This window comes from Staurois parvus, unplaced genomic scaffold (assembly GCF_062004578.1).
Source record: "Staurois parvus isolate SC_StPar_1 unplaced genomic scaffold, SC_StPar_1.0 ptg000978l, whole genome shotgun sequence".
In the NCBI taxonomy this organism is placed as follows: domain Eukaryota; kingdom Metazoa; phylum Chordata; class Amphibia; order Anura; family Ranidae; genus Staurois; species Staurois parvus.
The window spans coordinates 2291061-2314136 of NW_028318774.1; the positions used below are offsets into that span (position 1 = coordinate 2291061).

The following is a 23076-nucleotide window of genomic DNA, read 5'->3' on the forward strand; positions in this document are numbered from 1 at the left end:
TTCACTTGCTGAAGGCAAAACTAATGGCAGAAAGACCCACAAACAAAGAACTGTTGACCGGTGCAGTTAGAGCCTGGCAAAGCATCAGAAAGGAGGAAGCCCAGTCTTTGGTAAGGTCCATGGGTTCCAGACTTCAGGCAGTCATTGCCAGTAAAGAATTCTCAACAAAATATTCAAAATGAACATTTTGTTTATGATTATATTCATTTGTCCAATAATTTTTGAGCCCCTGAAAATGGAGGGATTGTGTGTAAAAATGGTTGCAGTTCCTAAAATTTGTACTTGATATTTATGGTCAACCCCTTGAATTAAAGCTGAAAGTCTGCACTTCAAATTCATTTGGATTGTTTTGTTTTAAATTATTCTTGTGGCATACAAAGCCAACAAAAGTCTGAAAAATGTGCCTGTGTCCAAATATATATATACCTAACTGCATCTTTTTATTTCAGTTAAACAGACCTTACCTCAATCCTGGAACACCCAGCACGTATCCCTCTAGGGTTTGAAGATACGTATGCCCGTAATGATGCTTCACAAGCAAATGGTCCAGTATTATGAGTGATTCACATGCCAAATTTCTCAAGGTCTGGGAACTGGGGATCTCATATGAGTCACCCTCACTCAAACCAACCTGTTTGGGCTTTCTCTGACTGCTCCCATCAGGGCTTCTGAGTTACCTCCTGCTCTTCCCTCCCCCTTTCTCTTGCCTATGATCCTCTTTTTTTTCTTATTCCCTACTTTTTCTTTCGAGTTCATCTCTGTTCTTGCTCAAGTGGTTATCGCCCTACAGGGTTGGTTGCAGGAGAAGAACCTCCCCTTCAGTGACTGCAAGTAGATTCTAGGGACATGACTTTTTTGCATTTTCAACTTGTTGGTATCATCCCAATGATTCAGAGTTTTTTATTTTGGTTTCTATGACTGTAACCCCCTATTGATCAGCCTTTTATGATTACTCTTTTAGCCCGTGTGGTCAATTCAGATGCTTGCTTTTGATTTGCTATGTTCATCCTCAAAACCCATAAACATATTGAAACAAAAGTGATTTAAGCAATCTATTCCATGGGGCTCTCAAGGTATGCCCCCCTCCGGCGGTGCCCACAGTGGTGGCAGTGCATTACTTCAGAGAACCTAGGACTGCTGAAGTTCCTTGGAATCTCTGCTTTCAGAAAATAATAGTTTGGGGCTTTAAAGTGTTCACCTTTTCAGAAAAGGGGAACTAACACTCAACACAAACCCCCTGTCCCCACTTTACTTGCCTCCATGGGTGATAAGATGTCAGTGTCCATGCAGCCGGTGTAGCAGTCCAGGGACTTGAATTCCTCACTCAACGGGGACCAGAGACTCTGTATCCCAATTGTGTAAGGCCACCACCTGGTCCTCTTTTCATACTTTTCAAAGTTTTGCTAGATGAAGTCTAATCTTCTGCTTTTGGCCACAAGGTTCTTGCAGTGGTTTTTATGAGATTGGGTCTTCTGACCCTTGTTGGGCCTGTTGGCACAGTTCAGTTTGCTTCATTCTTTCCCACCCTCCCTTTTCATTACTTAGAGATGTAATATGGTGTTTGAATACTTCTGCCTGTGTCCTGTACTGTACAGTTAAGAGAAATTTTGAAGTACCTTTTAAATTCTATATCTTTAAGATCAGTACAGGACACAGGGCACCCTCCATTCCATTCCATGATCTACTCTGTGGCTTGCTATAAAACTGAGGACTCCCAGAGTGGGGTAGGGTTATAGGGGGGTGCTAAGAGAACGTGTCTTCTAAAGCTTTGCCAATGTCCAATCACCTAAAGGTGCACACCTATAACTCGTTAGAATACTCTGCTTGTGTTCTGAATTGTACTCGGATATGTATTTTACAAGAAGGTCAAGTTTTCATTTCTTCACTTATGTAGAGCAGTCCTCTGTTCTTAGCCAGTTGAGATGTTAAATGTGTGTTTTTTTTTTTTTTCCTCTTGCACTAATCTTAATGTACATTTGTGTCTAGACAATCCTTTATGGACCACACCATCCCTATAAAATCCTTTTTCACAGCATGATAAAAGTTTCCAAGTTCAGGTAAAACATACAGCAAATATTTACACTATATAGAGATGATTTTGACCTATTTTTTTTTTCTTTTAATCTTTCTCTTGCTTATTTGTCATGTAAAACACTTTAGCACTTCAGTTTTTAAATGTAGTCTATGCATTGGTTGTGTCTTTCCTACAGTTATTGTGTTCTCAGAGTATTGCTGTGATTTAGCTTGTGCCAAAGACCTGTGCTGCACTCATTGCCTGCTTTTTTTTTTAACAGCTGTTTACATTTGGAATATAACCTGAATAGCTGTCGGCGGTGAATTATATGTACTATCACAACAGAGAAGGGGCAGACTTAATTTTTTCAGTGTGTAGACTGAAGTGAATCCCAGAGGTCAGCGGTGACCTGCTGTGAAATACAATCTGAAATCTGTCAATTCTCATAATACCGCTATAAGAGCAGCTCATTGATTGCAGTATATGCTGCAGAAGAACTACAGTAGTAGGTCACATGGACTTTCCAGGCATTTTACAGGGGTTACTTAAAACTGGGGTCCTGTCTGTTACCAACCATATATACCTAATTGAAATGTATACACTTTTTTTTCAGTATGTTGCTGGGCTGTTTTGTTTTGGGGGTTTTTTTTTTGCATGTTAATGCATACTTATTCTGTGCAAGCTACATCCATAGATAGAGCTCATTCCATGTGGGATGGTTGAAAAATTCAACTTATCTACACAATAAAAATTGGAACCTTGTGTTTTGTATTTTCAATCATTGCTATTTTTGTATTGGTTGAGCCAGTTATATACCCAAAGAGGTACATTGTAAGCAAGAGAAAATTGGCAAGGCATAATGTGTATATTTAGAGGTGTTAAAACATGTAAACTGGGAGCCTCTTTAGCATTGGATAGTGGGGTGAATTCTGGATGTGTTTCACTGTGACACTCCTGGCTGTTCTGTTTGAGTTTTGTTGGGAATTATCAGTAATAAGTGTGTTTTTATACCTTTTTAGATCTGTTTGGATTGAGAGAGACAGTATCAACTCTGTATTGCTTAATGATGCTCCAGAGGAATCTCATCAAAGAATGTTTATTGCTGCATCCCTTTCCGTAAATGCAACCGGTATTTAGATCACCTTAATTTTGCCATAATTTTTGTTTTTAGAGCAGTAATAGTTACATCATATTTAAAAGTACAGTTGAAATACTTTTGTTTGAAGTCTTGCCTGGCAAAGTATTTGATGTTTTGTTCATCCAGTCTTGTGATCAGCCCACTCCAGCCAGAGAGCACAGTGCAATTCTGGAAAATAAATTACAGTATGCCACTGTTTAGCAATGCAGCCTCCTCCAGAACCTCTCCCTGCCTGTGATCAAACCGTGAAGATGGAAGTTCATTATAAAGTCATCTCACCTATCCTCTATGGTCATATTGCATCAAGTGTTGGACAGTATTGGTACAGTATAGCCCTTGACAGGCTGACCATGCTGCCACTCCTTTCCAAGTTATAATGCTGCTGTGCAGTTAGACATTCACCATTCAGTTAAGGCTTTCAGACTTATCAGAATGGAGTGCATGGTCAGTTAGTGGTGGTCACTATATAGCAGGCATCACTAAATGGCAGACCGCGGTCCAGATGCAGACCTAGCCACTGTTTCATTCAGACCCAATCACACCATTTAGGAGCCGCTTCTCCCCCCCATCCTCCACTGCAGTTCTAACAACAGAATGGACAGCAGGAGACAGAACATTTCTGCAGCGAGTATGGAATAACAGCACAGTATTGAACAGAACGCAGGAGCTGTCATAACATTTCTGGATCGGATGCGGGAACGCACAGCATTGAATAGAATGGTGGAGCTGCCAGGGTTAACTTTTAAGTTAACCAGTGGCTGATTGGAAGCAGGGCCAATCACCTGCTGGTTAATACAAAAAGGTAACCCTGGCAGCTCCCAAGCTCTATTCAAGGCTGTGCTATGCTTGCCGCGTCCGATCCAGAAATGTTATGACAGCTCCTGTGCTCTGTTCAATACTGTGCTGTTATTCCACACTCGCTCCAGAAATGTTCTGTCTCCTGCTGCCCGCTCTTGTTACAACAGCGTCAGAGGATGGGGGGAAAGAAGTGGCTCTGTTCAATGATGTGTTGTGCTTCCCACACCAGATCCAGAAATGCTCTCCCTCCTGCTCTCTGCTCTAAGGTAGGAGAGTGAAGGGCTACCGGGGACACTACTCTGGCTGTGTGTGTGATGTAAAGGCAGGGCAAAATGTGAAGAAGGCCAGTGCTGTGTTCAGGTGGTGGGAGGGAGTTGATGTAAAGGGGGCAGTGCTGTAAAGGGGGGAGCAGTGCTGTTGGGGTGGGTAGAGGGCACAGGATACTTCTGTTAGGGGAGATTTGTGATGTGAGGTGGAGCAAGGCTGTGGAGGGGAGATGTAAAGGGGGGGAGCAGTGTTGTGGGGGGATGTGAAGGGGCAAAGGACAGTTCTGTAGGGAGAGATGTAAAGGGGGCAGAGGACAGTAGTGTGGGTGGTGATTTGAAAGTGGGTTGAGAACTGTTGAAAATAATGTGAAGTGGGGACTATGACTTGCAGGGGGAGAGTGAAGACACTGAAGTTTAGGGATTTGCAGTGATATGCAGTAGGAGAGGGCTGGAAACAAATGCGGTTTGGAACTCTGTTGGAAGAAATTATAAATAAGTCAAATGATTTTTCGTCAATAACTTTTTAGAGACCGCATACTTTTATCGTATTCTTAAGGTCCACAAAGATTCCAGCTGTCCTCCAGGAAGACCAATAATAGCTAGTATGGATGGCATTACCAGTAGACTAGCACAGTATGTGGATATCTTTCTTCAACTTCTGCCTATCCCTCTCCTACAAAGTCTGTACCTGTTCCTACCCACAACGTTTGTTCATCTAAGACTCGTGAAAGCATACCCTAGCCCTTAAGATGATTTTTACCTGGGGTGGGGGGTTTGGTCTAGGGCAAGGGTCTTAAATTTAAATTTACGGATTTTGTCAGAAAAATTTCCTTCCAGTAGAGGTTCAAATCTGAGCACTGTAACGCATCATGGTTCCCCTGTACATTATCTTCAGGGTACCTTTCACATTGTAGACCCCTTAACATCACAGTCCCTCTTTAAAGCAGTTGCACAGTGTCCTCAGTTCCCGTTCATATCACTGCCCTCCTTTACATTGTAGTGCCTTTTATATCGTAGTTCCCCTTAGCACAGTGCTCCTAACACAACACAGAGCCCATTTTAGTCCTCATGCACACTGGATGTTTTTACAGCGGCTGTTTTTGGCTTTTGACATTTTTTCTTCAGCTAGTAAACCCCCCAGCATGTTATCCTATGTGTCCATGCACACATAGATTGTAATCAACGTTTTTTTTGGCTGGAAAAAAACCCAGGACTAGTGGGTCTCTAGAGGAGTTTGCTAGCTGTATAAATGCTCTAATGCTAAAAACCGCCGCAAACCAGTGTTATTTTTTTGGGCGTAATAAAACCTGCTAAAAATCGCAAATGCGGGAAAACCCTGCTAAATGCTAATGCAAAAACGGTAAAAATAAGCTTTAACATGAATTTACACAGCTAACGTTACCAGCATGATCAAAACACCCAGTGTGCATGGAGCCTTAATTCAAGCCTCCCCCTGCACAGTCCTCTGGTATCTTTGGCAGGGCAGAGGCACTGGTGTCCTCTCCCGAACCTTCAGTCTGTCATGGATGTCATTCTTACAGCTGGCGGGGGTTGGAGGAACTGTAGATCGGAACTGGGGGGTGAGAGCTGCCCAAATTGTTATAACAAGCAGGGGATTACCCAGCTTGTTAATATGAAAAGATTCCCGATCTGTAGAAAGAGAGACACCAGCCATGGCAGTGGTCTGCACAGGACTGTCATTCGATCTGATTTCGGACCGCGGTTCTTCATTTAGTGACCACTGGTCAAGGGGAATAACCCTTAGACCTGGAATCTTTTAGGTCAGTAGTACAGGGCCTTCCTAAGGCTTTTGAAATCCTCATCCTACAACTTATCCCAAGCTTTTCGGACAATGGAATCGCAGAATTGTGTTCTAAAGCCACAGATGGAGATTTCGGTCTCTGGCTCAATTGCATTTGAAGACCTTCATACTACTCTGACACAGTTTAATCTACCTTGGGTTATGGCCATGGATGCTTTGGTCGTATATTGGATTTCAGCCATGGCAGTTACTTTCATTGACCATCTGGGAGAAATCTCATGTCTTGCATATTACAAATTAGCAGATCTGCTTCTGACCCAGTCATGAATTCTTTTCCAGCCTTGCCCACCACCATGCTTGTCTCAGATGTGTAAAGCAGGTGATTTTTTCCACAGCTGTTCTTTTTGGGACAAATTGTCTTCAGTCTGGTTTAGATCAACATCAGACCTTCGGTAGCTTTAGGGGCTAATCTCTGCCTTCGGGGTTCATTTTGGAGACTGTTTGCACCTCACTCTGGGGGGCCCTTTTGTACAGGATGTTGTGTGCAATTTTTGTTCCTGTGTTTTCCCCAGGGACTCTATGGATCACTACCTTGTCTTTCCTTGTGTGCTTGCTTTCTTACCACCATCACTTTTGCATGGAGAATTCCAAGTTGGAGGACTTGACTAGTAAGGAAACTTTTCTCGTTCCTCATTAAGGACAAAGACCTCTTTTCTTCCGAATATTTTTTCCTTTACCTTAACCAGGAGTTTGTTCTGCTTTCTGTCTGTCCTGCTACTGTACATCCTCTAGAGCACAGATGTCAAACTGGCGGCCCTCCAGCTGTTGGCAAACTACAAGTCCCTTGAGGCATTGCAAGATTGACAGTTACAAGCATGTCTCCCAAAGGCAGAGGCATGATGGGACTTGTAGTTTCGCAACAGCTGGAGGGCCGCCAGTTTGACACCCCTGCTCTAGAGAATTCTCTCAGTTGTCTGGATGTTGTATGTGCTTTTCCAGTTTGTCCGCTGCTATTCTTTTTTTCTTAAATTTGAACTCTGAGAATTTTGAACACTTCTTGTCCCATTGCTAAGTGGGCCTATTAATGTTTGCTGTGTTCCCCAACTCTTTGGACATCCCTTTGTTAAAATAGAAGTGCGGGAATGTAAAACAACAAACTTGCATACTCGCCTAGATGGCTGCAGTATCGTTCCCAGCCTGCTCTACACCCAGAACTGAGTAATCAAAGACCACTGATCGCTCAGTTCTCGGTTCTGGCCTGGGCAGAGAGGAGAGCAGTGACTGTCATTCACTGCTCTTTGCTCTGCCCCTCCAGCGCTCACTGGAGCACTGGACTGTAGAGGGGTTGTAGCGACTGCCTCATGCTCTTAGGGGGCACTGAGAGGCTAAGCCAGCTGCCGGTCAGGAATATAGACAGATCTCAACATTATTTTCGGGATCTCTGCAGAGATTGGACCGGCCCTGTGATGTCAGCCAGCAGTGGACTTTAGCCGACTGTTGGCTGAATCTGGGTCACAGGAGTAAAGAACTAAGTGCACTCCTGTAACCCACAGTGTTAGAAAAGCTTTGGCATATTTCACCTTTAAGTCTTTTGCTCTGTACTGTACAATTGTACAATGAAGAAAATTAGATTTTTTGACTTGCCTTTGAAATCTTTTTCTTCGAGTACAGTTCTAAGGTCCCTCTCATCTGTTCTGTGTGATCTCCCTAATGTTTGCTATAAACTGAGACTTTCTGGGAGTGGGAGGGGCTATTTCCTTCCTAAACAAGACATGGATGGTCCTGGTGGATAAGGTTATGGTTTTTAGATGTTATGTGGACAAATGTGGTGTTGTCTTCCACCTGAACCAGTATATTGTGTTGCCATATTTCTGTCCTAATCCTAAACTCCCTAAAGAGATGGTTGTTCGGTTCTTGCATGTTGTCTGCAGGAGTGTCAGTGCTTCGTGGGCAAGTCAGCATCAAGATTCAGCTGTTCAATTTTGTAAGGCTGCTACCCGGTCCGCTCTTCACACATTTATTAAGTAGATGGATGTTCTTGCTTCTCCAGGTGCCAGTCTTGGGAGGTCCCTGCAGGACTCTGCAACTCTGTAGCGGTGTTTTACCCTGTTCTGTGGTTTTTACTTGTTTTTTTTTGTTTTGCGCTTTTTACAAATTGTTTCTGTGTTGCTCACCCCTCATATTTAGTGCTTTGGGACATCCCAGTCGCTATGGTTTTGAAAAAACCCTGTTCTGTGAGGTATAATGAAAAAAATAAATATGTTTGGTTTGTTGTTAAAAACCTTTTCTTGGGATACATCACAGGATACAGGGATCCCTTCCCTCTTTATATGATTCCTCATTGCTGTGTACAAAACTAAGGTTGTACTGTGCTGGGGTTATGCTTGGGTGGGGAAGCCTGCCTTTTTTTTTTGTCCATGCAGCTTTGACAGCATAATCCAATCCCAAACCCATCAAAGCTTAGAAATACAGGCAGGTACTTGCCCATCTTGCAATACCATCAGTGAGGCGTTTGATTGGCCCTAAGTTTATTCTGCAGCAGGACTATGACCTTAAACATACAGCCAATGTCATTAAAACGGTAGTACACTGCAAGGAAAAAAAAATGGGCCCCCGCAGATTTAGGTCATAATGTACTTGTATGAACCACGTACTAGTACATTATGACAGACTTACCTTTTACACAGAGCCCTTCAGCACAGCGCTGTCATGGCTCTCCACGTTGCCATATTCACCCAGTCCTTCTTCTGGGTTCACCGGCTCCGGCCAAATGAATGGCTGGGGCCATGATGATGTCACTCCCGTGCATGCGTGTGGGAGCCCTTGGCTACGGCACGAAGCTCTGAAGGTCTCGCACGATATACCGGCCCTTGTGCCAGTAATGTCACTGGCTGCATGTTACATGAATATCTCCTAAACGGTGTAAGTTTAGGAGATAAACACTATACTTACAGGTAAGCCTTTTTATAGGCTTATCTGTAGATACAAGTTCAGAAGTGGACTTTACTTCCACTTTAACCCCTTCCCTCCCAGCCTACAGTAAAATGACAAAAAAAAAAAAAACTTAATGTGATTCAGTAGCGCAAAATATATAGTAAATAAAACAATAGAACTAAATATCAAAATATAACTTTTGATGTGAAAAAGTCCTAAATAAAGTCCCACAAAATTCTTCAAGTTCTCCAAAAAGGATCACCACGTGTAAAAAATAAATGTCCCCCATTTCAGGTGTACAATCACCAAATTAATTTGTCCCCCACTTTCATGGTTGGCCAAATTGCTTAAAGAAAACAATCACCATCTCCCATACACTAAGTTGTCACTCTCTTCAGGATGCAGAGGTATCATTCCATGGATTGGTTGGTAATGAATTTACAGGCATTGAAAATGGTAACAACCACCCTTCTTCCTCCTCTGTAATCACCTCCCAAATGGTCATGTAAGGGAAAAAACACAAAAGAGAAACCCAAATGGTGCAGTACAAAATTGCCTTCTTTATTGGCCCAAATAGATGGCCACTTACAAGAATAACAAGCTCAAGCATGCTGCAGATAGTGAAACCGAACCATGTGAAGCCCTGCAGTGCTCTCACCACCGCCGAGTAACACAAAATGGCGCCAATCACCTCACTTCCAGTTCCTCTTTCATCACTTCCGATTGCCGCACAGTCCCCCACTGATTCGTTTTGTCACTTCGATTTCCTCAAATTCATTTGGTGAGTGTACACCCAAAAGGGGGGACATTTATTTTGTACACGTGTTGATCCCTTTTGGAGAACTTGAAGATTTTTGTGGGACTTTATTTAGGACTTTTTCACATCAAAAGTTATATTTAGATATTTAGTTATATTGTTTTATTTACTATATGATATTTTGCGCTACTGAACCACATTAAGGTTTTTTTTTTTTTGTTTTTTTTTCTGTCACATTGATTTATTAGAAGTAGCAGCAATGATCTGAGCACTGAAAAAAATGGTGTTGCGCTCCCTAAATGGTATCTAAATACACTAAATACAACCCATAAATATATACAATAAACCAATAATCTTATGCATATAGACATAAATAATAACGTGATACTTAGACCAATAAACATTCGTGTGTAGACAAGAAAAAAAAATCACCTGACATAAATGAGTGAAAACTAAACCTGCGTCCCCAAAAATGGGAAAAACGTGACTTGGGTCACGAGTGAAGTGATAGATGAATGGCATAAATTGTGCCTCAATAAAAAGCGCTGTGTAAAAAATAACTCACAACAAATGTAAATGCACTAAAGTGATACGATCAGAATAAAACCTGTTAACCTGAAAACAGTGTTACAACACCATAACAGATCGTGAAAGAAAACCTTGACTTGCTGAAAATTGTGCCACTAAATCATTCATATATAATGGCGAAAAAGTCCCCTTGTGCACTCTTCAAACGAGTGAACCACATATATTGGTGATGAAGGTGATATGAGTGAAAAAATTGGGATCCTCCAACGACTGGATTGCCCCCTCACCTTATTGCAGCGACCCAAAGGGCGAATGAGCCTTCAAATTGCCAGGTATATTAACCACTTCAGCTCCAGAGGATTTACCCTCCTTAATGACCAGGCCTCTTTTTGCTACTCAGCGCTGCACTATTTCAACTGATAATTGCGCGGTCATGCAATGCTGCACCCAAACGAAATTTACACCCTTTTTTTCACACAAATAGAGCTTTCTTTCGGTGTAATTTGATCACCTGTGCGCTTTTTATTTTTCACGCTATAAACAAAAAAAGGCCAAAAATTTTGAAGAAAAACAATATTTTTTACTTTCAGCTATAAAAAATATATAGTAAACTCAAACTTGGTTATAAATTTAGGCCAAAATGTATTCTGCTACATGTTTTTGGTAAAAAAAACCCAATAAGTGTATATTTGATTGCTTTGTGTGAAAGTTATAGCGTTTACAAACTATGGTATAAATACTGCAATTTACGCCATTTTTCTGCTATACAGCGCTGCGCTAGTTTAACGGACAATTGTGCAGTCATGCAATACGGTACATAAATGAAATTTACATCCTTTTTTTCACCCACAAATTGAGCTTTCTTTCGGTGGTATTTGATTGCCTGTGCAGTTTTTATTTTTTGCGCTATAAAAAAAAAAGGCTGACAATTTTGAGGAAAAAAAAAACAATATTTTGGACTTTTTGCTATAAAACATGTCCAGTAAAAAAAAATGCAAAAATCAAATTTAGTCATAAATTTCTGCCAAAATGCATTCTGCGACATGTCTTTGCTAAAAAAAAAACCCAATACGTGTAAATTAATTGGTTTACGTGAAAGTTATAGCGTTTACAAATGGCGGGAAAGATACTGGGATTTTTAGTTTTTTTTTTTTATACTAATAATGGCGGCGATCAGCGAATTATGGCGGCGATCAGGGACTTATGGCAGCGACCAGCGACTTATGGCGGGACTGCGGCGGACATTCTGACATTGGGGGGTACTGACTTGGGGTCACTGACATCCCCAAAAACACTAATACAGTGATCAGTGCAAAAGAAAAAAAAACTGACACTGTACTAATGGCAATGGGGAGGAAGGGGTTAACTTTATTTTGCAGGAAAGGGTTATAGGAGTGAGGGGAGTGTTTTACTTGGGGGCGGGGGTGTGTGCTGCACGGGACAAGGCTGATCGAGAAAGAGAAACTGTTCTTTCTCAATCAGCTCATCCTCGAGCTGACAGGGAAGTGACAGACAGCACAGCTACTGCAGCTGTGCTGTCTGTCACTGTTTGCCGCCGATCGCCAGAACATAGCCGCTAAGGACCGGCTGTGACCCAGTGACTCACATCTGCGGCGGTGATCGGCGGGACAGATAGGGCGGCGGCGCGCCTCGCTTGCGCCCCCTATTTGTTTGCAAAACACACGTTTTAAAACGTGGTTTTGCCTGCGAGTGCCGCCCTGCCGCCGTATATCTACAGTGGCTGGGCGGCATGCGGTTAATATGACCCATCCACATCAATGATTCAGGTTAAGCAGTAATGGTGGTATCCCCCTTTACATGCAACACTGAGAATGACCTATCCAGATATTCACGCTTCTCACAGCGGTAGGATGCTAAACTCCGCTAACTCATATATGGATTGAAAACAAGAAGAAACTCCCATAGTGTAATACTGTATGTTTAATACCACAAAAGTAAACCAGCAAGTAGCACACTCACATTTGCATGTTTAAAATCAAGCTTACAGAGCCTCATGTATATTGCTGGGTGTACTCCTCTGGGTGTACAAAGATGGCGCCTCTGCTGGAAGTGACGTCACCACATGTCCACCGCGTTGCGTCACATCCCATGTGACTTCTCCTGGAACAATAGGCGTGGTTACAAGCCCTTCCTTTTATACAGTCTGCTTGTTAAACTCTAAGAGGCTAACACCTAGATCTAACTATAGGGAACACCCACGGTCATTTTATTGAAGACCTGTGGCCATGTTTAAAGAGCCAAAACCCCAACTCTGGACAAAAATTATCTGTGGATAATTATAATATTCTTAATGTATAAGCCTCATTACATTTATACCACTAGACTACCAAGTATATAAATATTGGCACCTATATCTGACCATTAATAATGGAATAAATAGGGCAATCTAAAAACTGCTATGTGCCATTTACTATAATAGATGCAAATGGATCACATCTCAATTTGACACCATAAAATAGAAAAAATCTCTATTAGGCAAAAAAATTGTGTATATGTGTGTGTGTGTGTGTATGTATATGTGTATATACAGTTGCAAGAAAAAGTATGTGAACCCCTTGGGATTACGTGGAGTTTTGCATGAATTGGGCATAAAATGTGCTCTGAACGTCATCTAAGTCACAACAATAGAAGAACACAGTCTGCTGAACATAATACTACACAAACATTAGATGTTGCCATGGTTTAATTGCACATAACATGTAAACATTCACAGTGCAGGGAGGAAAAAGTATGTGAACCTTTGGACTTATTAACTGGTTGACCCTGCTTTGGCAGCAATAACCTCAACCAAACGTTTCCTGTAGTTGCAGATCAGACCTGCACAACGATCTGGAGTAATTTTGGACCACTCCTTTTCACAAAACTGTTTCAGTGTAGCAATATTCTTGGGATGTCTGGTGTGAATCATTCTCTTAAGGTCATGCCACAGCATTTCAATCGGTTGGTGCAGCCATTGTTTTGTTGAATTACTTGTATGCTTTGGGTCATTGTCCTGTTGCATCACCCATCCTCTGCGGAGCTTCAGTTGGTGGACAGATGGTCGTACGTTTTCCTGAAAAATGTCTTGATAAACTCTGGAATTCATTTTCCCATCAATGACAACAATCCGTCCAGGCCCTGAGGCAGCAAAGCAGCCCCAAACCAGGATGCTCCCTCCACCATGTTTTACAGTGGGGATGAGGTTTTGATGTTGGTGTGCTGTGCCTTTTTTTCTCCACACATAGTGTTGTGTGTTCTTCCCAAACAACTCAATCTTGGTTTCATCTGTCCACAGTATATTTTGCCAGTAGTGCTGTGGAACATCCAGGTGCTCTTTTGCAAACTTCAAACGTGCTGCAATATTCTTTTTGGACAGCAATGGCTTCCTCCGTGGTGTCCTCCCATGTACTCCATTCTTGTTTAATGTTTTCCTTATTGTAGATGTGTCAACAAAAATGTTAGCATGTGCCAGAGATTTCTGTAGGTCTTTAGCTGACACTCTGGGATTCTTCTTTACCTCATGCAGCATTCTGCGCTGTGCTCTTGCAGTCATTTTTACAGGACGACCGCGCCTAGGGAGAGAAGCAACAGTGCTAAACTTTCTCCATTTGTAGACAGTCTGTCTTACCATGGACACATGAACATCAAGGCTTTTGGAGATACTTTTGTAACCCTTTCCAGCTTCATGCAAGTCAACAATTCTTAATCGTAGGTCTTCTGAGAGCTCTTTTCTGCGAGGCATGGTTCACATCAGATAGTGCTTCTTGAAACCAGTAAACCCAAAACAGGTGTGTGTTTTTTAAGGGCAGGACAGCTGTCAGCAACACATCCAATATCATCACACTGATTGGAGTCAAGGTTGGCTCACTCCTGGCTCCAATTAGCTCTGGGAGAAGTCATTAAGCTAGGGCCTCACATACTTTTTCCTCCCTGCACTGTGAATGTTTACATGTTATGTGCAATTAAACCATGGCAACATCTAATGTTTGTGTAGTATTATGTTCAGCAGACTGTGTTCTTCTATTGTTGTGACTTAGATGACGTTCAGAGCACATTTTATGCCCAATTCATGCAAAACTCCACGTAATCCCAAGGGGTTCACATACTTTTTCTTGCAACTGTATATATATGTGTGTGTATTTTATGAAGAACGCTTATTTATTTGTGAACTTTTACAACAGAAACAAAGAAAAATGTGGGGTTTTTTTTCAAACTTTTTGGTCTATTTTTCATTTTGGCAAATAATAAAACCCCCAGTGGTGATTACATACCACTAAAAGAAAGCTCTAGTTGTGTGAACAAAATGATAAAATTTTAGTTTGGTTACAGTGTTGCATGACCGCGCATATGTCATTCAAAGTGTGAGAGCGCTGAAACCTGAAAATTGGCCCGGGCAGGAACGGGGTAAAAGTGCCCGGTATTGAAGTTGTTAAAAACTAACTTCAGCATAATGAAGAACAAGGAGTCCTGCAAGTGATGGCTTTGTCCCTACAGAGCACTAATCTCAACATTGAGTCTGTCTGGGATTACATGAAGAGATGGAATGATTTGAGGCAGTCTACATCTACAGAAGATCTGTGGTTAGTTCTCCAAGATGTTTGGAACAACCTACCTACCGAGTTCTTTCAAACACTGTGTGCACAAGCACTATGTGTACCTACAAGTGATGCTGGTTTGAAGCCAAAGGATAGTCACACCAAATATTGACTTAGATATTACTTCTATTCGCTCACTTTGCATTTTGTAAAATAATAAATCTAGTTGAAATATATTTTTTTGAAAGCAATCTTACTTTGCAGCATTTCTTTACACCTGTCTCTATCTTTTGCACAGTACTGCATGTCAAAGAGACCATGTAGAATATGGTGGATTGATGTGGTTTTCATATAGCTTTTTCAGGATCCACTCGCTTGTACAATCTGTTGATATGGCTAACAATAAATACAATGAACAAACATAACACAATAATACATAGTATCAAAATAACAATCCCAAAACAGATTACAATATTATGGTCAACCCTGTAGACCCAGGGAAGAGAGAATAGACTGGGACAAGAGGGGGAAAGAAAATCAAGACCGTTATGTAATTTGTTTTTGGGAATGTTATTTTGATAATGTGTTACTTTTGTGTATTGCATTTTTTGTTATCATTAGTCATATCAACAGATGGTACAAGCAAGTGGATCCTGAAGAGGCAAGCTATATGCGAAACGAGTCCATCCATCCTACTCTACATGATATCTATAACATATGTAATATGGCAGTTTTGCTATTTTAACTTTATAACATTTAAATAAAAGCGCGACATATATATGTTTGTCAAAAATCCTTACTTTCCCAGCTTTCCTAAGGGAGGCTGAAATGTAATGGAGGGTTAAAACCACTCTGCTTTGTTTATGCCTTCTGTCTTATTATTGAGGTTTCCCTTCACTAATAGTGCTGTAAATTTAACATAAAGTGAGGGGACATCCTTCCAACCCTTAAACCATTGAAAGCCTGCAGTACATGCAGTTGTGACACAGCCACATTCATTTGAATGGATTTCATTTGGAGGGCAGTACAATAACACGATGGAAGGAGATCATTTTTACTGCAAATATATGCTAGACCTTAGACTGTCATCACAGGACCAAATGTCCACATGAGATTGTTTCCCCTCTATTCCTGTTCTTGTGGCAATTCAAAATGTTGTTTACCCTCACTTTTGTAGCTTGTGATATTGGTGATCAGGACAACTAGAGATAGTGAATTTCCCTACTGGGGACACGGACAGGAATAGAGGCATGAATGGATTTAATCCCTCACCACTCTATTCAAATTTAACAAAGTTGTGCCTTAGTTTTATATTATAGCAATGGTTTTCATTTATTTACAGACATTTTATTTACTCTATTTCTTCCTGACATAGGCTCTGTACTAATTCTGCGGGAAACATCTTTGCTTCCGTCTATTCCAGGACTGCCAGCACTTGTTACTATGTTGTTCGCCCCTATGATTGAGCTAAGGTAAGTTTTTTTTATGATATACTATACAATAGCACGAAGGTCTGTTCTTATATCATGCTGCTGCTCTTGAAGGGTGAGGTCTTTCCACAGTTATGCTATGACAAAATTTTGTTTTCCTTCTAGTTTTTTAAGGGTCACACAAGTTTAGATACTGTTTGGCCATACTGTCACTTATAAAATCATCAGCCGCTGACCAAAAAAAAAATTGTGGCACAGGCTAGCCCCTCCTCTTCCTCGCCTGCCACAGTTTTACATGTGTCCTGGGAGAAGGGACATCTTTTCTCTAGCTCTGCTGAGAGAAGTTGAACCAATTGTTGTAGCCTTTTTTCTTTGAATTATTTTTGGAATTCTTCTTTTGTTGACTTCAATCAAAATTTCTCACTACAGTGCTGATCAAGTACTTTTAGTCTGTAAATAGCAGTTATCCATCTTTGGAGTGCCATAACTGGAGCCTACTGGACTGGATATGTGGGGCTAGCCTGGAATCTGACCTTTAAGCATTGGGTTCTGCTTGTGTTGTTTTCCAGACTTCAAATGCTAGTAAAAGCCGAGTAGTGCTTTCCAGTTCCAGACCCACAACATTGCTTCAGCACTTGCTGTGACTCTGAATACTCATTCTGTTGAGTAAGTCTGTTTGGGCTTACAACCGATGGCTATCTTGTTGTTGGCAATATTGGGTGCCTTTCAAAGTTCCAGCTACCACTGCTTTACTGTGGAAGTGGTAAAGCGTAAGGATTGAGTTCTGACATTATCCAATGATTTTAGTGTTGCACATGTGCTCTCAGGCTATTCAACATAGAGGAAGCATTATCCCATTACTGCTTCTACTTTGAAAAGGCGCTTCATAGAGCTCCAATCTCCAGTTGGTTTCCACTGTCCACCCCCCAATGACCTGGTCACCTTCAGCCATCTGACCCTCATCAGTCACCAGGTGCCTTGGTTTGTGAGTACCTGAGGACTCGCCTCGTACTTTGAGCTAAGTTGTATCAAAGCTACATGGACACAAGGTGTGTGCACATAGACACAGAGGGCAAGCCAGTGACCATGTAGTTTTATGTCCACATCATTTGTAGACTGTAGGTGAGGCAACATCCTTTCCGTTAAGTGAGGCAATGTCTCCTTTCCTGTTGTAAGGGGCCTCCACGGCATCACAGGACTTTGTCACTAGATTCACTCAATTCCCCGTGGATACTGACCACAGAGGCTGTAGTGTTCCCCAGCATAGTCTATCACTGACCTTTCCGAGACCTTAAAACAGGCCGGTCCACTGGTCACTGCACCCATCTATGACTCGGATACAGTCTGAAGAAACTGACCTTCAGACACTGCCGTCTTCTGCCATCATTTCATAAGCACTTATTTCTAACCTTATTAATGCAGTGTGTACTACCCTGCATTTGTAGCAAGAGCCTGCTGCTTCTGCCCTGAATCTTTCAGAGCTCCTACAGTTGGAAAGACCTTCTCACGCAAACTTTTTGAGATGTTTGTGTGTGTGTGTGTGTAGACTGGAGGCACCTTGAAGGGTCCTGAGCCCCATCTGAGTGTGTTATGATCTATTCCCCTTCCTCAGGTCACTGGGTCCTTTTTATCTTTCCCATGTGTTAAGATTCTGGAGTTGTGCCCTATCTGATCCTTCCCTCCCAGATGGCGGCCGGGCGAACAGCTCGTCCCTCTGTGTGCACGCCATATGGCGTCCTGTCTGGAACGCAAATGCTTGCAGGGCCGCGCTGCGGCGCGATCTCTCACCGGCTGTGTACCTCGGACATGGCGGATGACAGATCTGTGTACCAGCCCCGTTGCCAGTACCATGTGACCTGCTGTGACCAATCGCAGCAGGTCACATGACAGTTGTATACAGTGGATGGCTTCCTTTCATGCCATCCATTGTATACAAGTGTGTCTAGCTGTGAATGGCCACAGTGATCACATGCACAAGCTGGGCCAGTCACAGCCCAGCTGTGTCATGTGATTAGCCGTGGCAAAATCACAGCTAATAAGAAATAAAAAAAAAAAGCCTGAATTAATCGATTTCATTCAGGTAAATGCTTGCTTATAGCAAAGACATTTTTTGCTATAAGAAAAATGTGTACCAAAAAAAAAAAAAATACTGATCACTTCCCTAAAGTAGTACAATATTACTATGGCAACATTATACTACTTTGTTCATAGTGCAATATGAAAAAAAATCTTAAAAATAGAGAAAAAAATTAATAAATTAAAAATAATAAAAAAAATTTGAAAAAGATCTTTTTTTTTTTCGTACTCTCACCAGTCAGTGTCCCTGATCACCGCCATGCCAGTTATATGATGATGCTGTACTGCACTGGTGACAGTATGTAAAAAAAAAAAAAATATTTTCATTTCTTCATTTATTCTAAAAATGACAAATTACAACCTCCAAAAACGCGCCATGCCTGTTATGAAATACAGCAGACTGTCTGCAAAAAGGGGTCATTTGGGGGATATCTGTACTGTTCTGAGATTCTTGGACCTCAATAAATTAGATTGGCTGTCAGTACTTCAGGATTGATCAATTTTCAGATATCCCATAGTTTGTGAACTCAACTTTCCTACAGACTAAATAATAAATACCAATTTGGGTTATTTTCACCAATGAAATGTAGCAGAGTACATCTTGGACTAAATTTATGAAAAAATAATTATTTAACAGAAACAAAGAAAAACATGGGTTTTTTATGTTTTGATTAACAAAAAAAGACTGAAAATTTTGAAAAAAAACCCAAGTGGTGATTAAATACCACCAAAAGAAAGCTCTAGATTTTCTATGATAACTCTGGAGGAGCTGCAGAGATCCACAGCTCAGGTGGGAGAATCTGTCCACAGGACATTAGTCGTGTACTCCACAAATCTGGCGTTTATGGAAGAGTGGCAAGAAGAAAGCCATAAGAAGTCCCGTTTGCGAAAAACCATGTGGGGGACAAGGCAAACATGTAGAAGAAAGTGCTGTTGTCAGATGAGACCAAAATTGAACTTTTTGGCATAAAAGTAAAATTAAGTATGGTGGAAAACTAACACTGCACATCACCCTAAACACACCATCCCCACTGTGCAACATGGTGGTGGCAGCATCATGTTGTGGGGATGCTTTTCTTCAGCAGGGACAGGGAAGCTGGTCAGAGTTGATGGGAAGATGGAGCCAAATCTTAGAAGAACACCTGTTAGGGTCTGCAAAAGACTTGAGAGTGGGGTGAAGGTTCACCTTCCAGGAGGAAGACCCTAAACATACAGCCAGAGCTACAAAGGTATGGTTTAGCTCAAAGCATATTCATGTGTTAGAATGGCCCAGTCAAAGTCCAGACTTAAATTCAATTGAGAATCTTTGCCAAGACTTGAAAACTGCTGTTCACAGACGCTCTCCATCCAATCTGGCAGAGCTTGAGCTATTTTACCAAGAAGAATAGGCAAAAACGTCACTCTCTAGATGTGCAAAGCTGGTAATGACATCCCTCAAAAAGACATGCAGCTTTAATTGCAGCGAAAGGTGGTTCTACAAGGTTTTGACTCAGAGGCTTCAAATTCACACCACACTTTTCAGATATTTATTTGTAAAAAATTTTCAAAACCATTTTTAATTTTTTTTCCACTTAACAATTTTGTGCCACTTTATGTTGATCTATCACATAAAATCCCACTCCAGCGGTCCCAGTTGATTGGAGTTTCACAGGCACAGGGAAAGTGTGCCTGGCGTTTCAGGGGCGATTGAGCCTGTCTGCCTCTTCCGGGGCACCGGGAAGGCATGTCCAGGAAAAGGCTGGCATCAAGGTGGCTTTTCGTCTGTATGGGGATCACCGGCCGCCTTGTTGAATCACACATGGTGGCCACAGTGGAGTCTGCTACTGGTTCTGCCAGAAGGCAGGCAGGAGAACCTAGGGCACAGGACCGTAAGTGGGAGCGAGGCTGTGGACCAAGCTTCGCTCTCAGCAGGACTTCCGGCGAGGGTGGGACTGCTGCCTTAAAGTTGGCATTTTTTTCCTCATGAGTTTGGTGAGGAGCATCCAGGAATTACCTCTGGGATCCCGGCAAAGGTGACTCAGCCCCAAGGATAGAAGGCGAGGCAGTGGCTGCAGCGAGTGGGAACACCACGGCGGTGAGCCTGACTCAACTGGTGGGGAACAGGAGGGGGGTACCCACTAAAACTAAAGTTATACCTCGTGGGGGAGGAATGCCATTTTAACATGAGCCTTTTTTTTTTTATAGCTCTCCCTAGAGCCATGTGGAACTGTGCTAGAGAGCACCCACAAGACACCTAAGGCTAATGCCCCTGTACTCCAGGTGGTGTGGTTATTGCAGTGATAAATTTCCACAAGACCTTGCCAGACCCTTCTGCTACAAATCTATCCACAAGTTGTCAGGGAAAGAAACCTCTGCGGTTATGATGAAGGATTTTTTATTGATGCAAACAGATATGTTGGCCACCTTACAATCCTTCAAGACAGCTCTTGCATCCAAAGAGATGGATACCTGGTCCTCTTGGGAGGGGTTGGATAGCAGTGGGGGGGGGGGTTTGGGTCCCTCATCCTCTCAGGTTACAGAGGAGGAAGACCTAGAGGAGGCCAAATTTTCTGACCAAAGCTCCCTGGAAAAGGAGGAAGATTTGGAAGGTGATAGTCAGGCTAGCGAGGAATCTAAACCGGGTAGACACCTTTTTCCGGCAGATGATATACGGGGGTTCCAAAGGGCTATTTACGCCTCAGAGGACATCGAAGAACCACCGGTGCAGGTCTCAGCTCAAGATGAGATGTATAGGGGGTTGGTGAAGCCGCAGACTAGGGTACTACCCGTACACCAAACTCTCAAAGATATTGTCTTGAGAAAATGGAAAGATCCCAAGAGAAAGGTCCTAAAAATTTAAAACCTGAAAATGACGGTACCCCTTTTGGGGATAAGGAGGAAGAGAAATTCTTCAAGACTCCCAAGCTAGACGCTGTGTTATCACAAGTGTCTAAAAAAAAATCTGACCTGTCCTTTGAGGGTTTAGGTAACATCAAGGATCAGGTGGACCGTAGGTCTGAGAGCCTGTTGCGTAGATCGTTGGAGGCCAATGCAGCTACTATAGCCCCAGCCTTTACATCTTCTTGCATCGCTAGGAATACTGATGCTTGGATCGAGAAGCAGGCAAATGGTGACAGGATTCCTATACAATACACAGTAATGTCGGAGGCTATAAAACACAATAATGTCGGAAGGTCATCAAAGCCATACCTGACAACCTACCTGTTGCCGAAAGGTTTCCAACGCCTATGCCAAAGAGAGACATTGTATTTACGCTTTGGACATAATATAACCTGCAGAAGATTATAGTATTTTTGCATATTTAGGGGATACTTTTTTTTTTTTTTTTTGGCTTTTGAAATTGTGTGAAAACTAGTTTATTCAGTTGAAGAGGGCCTTACATCTGTGACTGCTAACTGTTTGGAGGAATATTTCTATGCAGATTATAATCTCAAATTCTGATTGCTTTCTAGAGTTGATGACATGAGAAGAGAGTACACAGGTGCCCTCTGTGGTCTGGGTTGGCATTATAGAAATCTTGCAGTATGGCCAGAACATGACATTGAACTAGCTTTTGATGTCCGCTTCACTGCTGAAGATCTTTTTAAGGTTTGTGATTGAACAGATGATTCTTTAGCTTTTTGACTTTAGAATTCTATATTGGCTTCACCTCTGCCTGTTTTTTTTATTTTATTACAGATAAATATGATAAGATCTGCTATAAACAGATTGGTTTGCTACAGTTATGGTGGCTCCATCAACAATGAACGGACTAGGCGGCTTCAGGAAGATGTCCGAGAGCAGCTGTTGAGGTATGAATCTTTTACATCCACAGTGAACAAACACTTCTGTCTTGTATATTACTACAGTTTGGTCTTTGATCTGTCAGCCATATAAAATGGTAGATTATCTAACACGTCATAACCTAATTAAGTTGCTCTGGAGGTACATTCTGTAGCACAGTGACAGTTCAGTAATCGATTATAATTAATGGATTGCTGCTTGCAACTGATAGGGTTATTGAACAACCTGTCATTTCAGCTTTGTCAGATCATGCCCCATTTTGAAAACTATTTCAGTTTTTTACTTACAATGAACTAGTGTGTACTAGACAACCTTTTTTCAACCACGTCCCACCCGTAATTCGTGTGTGTGTGTGTGTGTGTATATATATATATGTGTGTATATATATATATATATATATATATATATATATATATATATATATATTCATGACTGCAGCTACAGTCCTGATCCTAGCAAGTATTTTTTTTTCTGCCAGTGTTTCTCTTTTTTGTATAAGTGATCTGAGCAGCTTTTCAGCCACAGTATAACCTTTACAGGCAGGGCATGGAGGTTCCCCCCGTTCCTTCCGCTGCCTTTACCAAGCTGCCATGTCCAGTCGAGGAGCCCAGTAACAGTGCAACCTGTTCAGAGAGGAAGGAATGGAAGTTCCCACCCCTCTTCTGTGATGTCAGAAACCGAAAGCAACGAAGATGGTCACTTCCAGTTTTGGTTTGACAAGCAGTTACCGGCTTGTGCAGCATTTGATCAAACTAATCTTGGTTTGATCAGATGCTTTGGAGGGCAGAGAAGAGATATGGGGTCTGATGGATCCCAGATGTTTCCAAAAAGAGGACCTGTCAAGACCCATGCTATCACAAGAAATTTTATTAATCCTTTGTGACAGTAATACAGTTGATCAAAAAATTTTTTATTAAAGTTAGTGTTAAAAAAAAACAAAAAAAAAAACACATTTACAGTGCCCCGTCTCCTTGGGCTCACACACACAAATGTGAATGCACACACTAGTCATGCATGCATATGTAAATGTTGATTGCACCACACGTGATATATCG

The 23076-nt window shown here is 41.8% G+C and overlaps 1 protein-coding gene across 1 annotated transcript in view; it reads left to right on the top strand.

The window, feature by feature from the left end:
* The window catches only part of TDRD9 (tudor domain containing 9), a 395653-nt gene that overhangs the window by 327071 nt on the left and 45506 nt on the right, over positions 1-23076 (top strand). The window contains exons 30-34 of the mRNA XM_089657266.1: positions 1987-2057; positions 3034-3143; positions 16108-16204; positions 21691-21826; positions 21917-22029. Coding sequence (XP_089513392.1) covers positions 1987-2057; positions 3034-3143; positions 16108-16204; positions 21691-21826; positions 21917-22029 — 527 coding nt within the window. The remainder of the gene's footprint in view (positions 1-1986; positions 2058-3033; positions 3144-16107; positions 16205-21690; positions 21827-21916; positions 22030-23076) is intronic.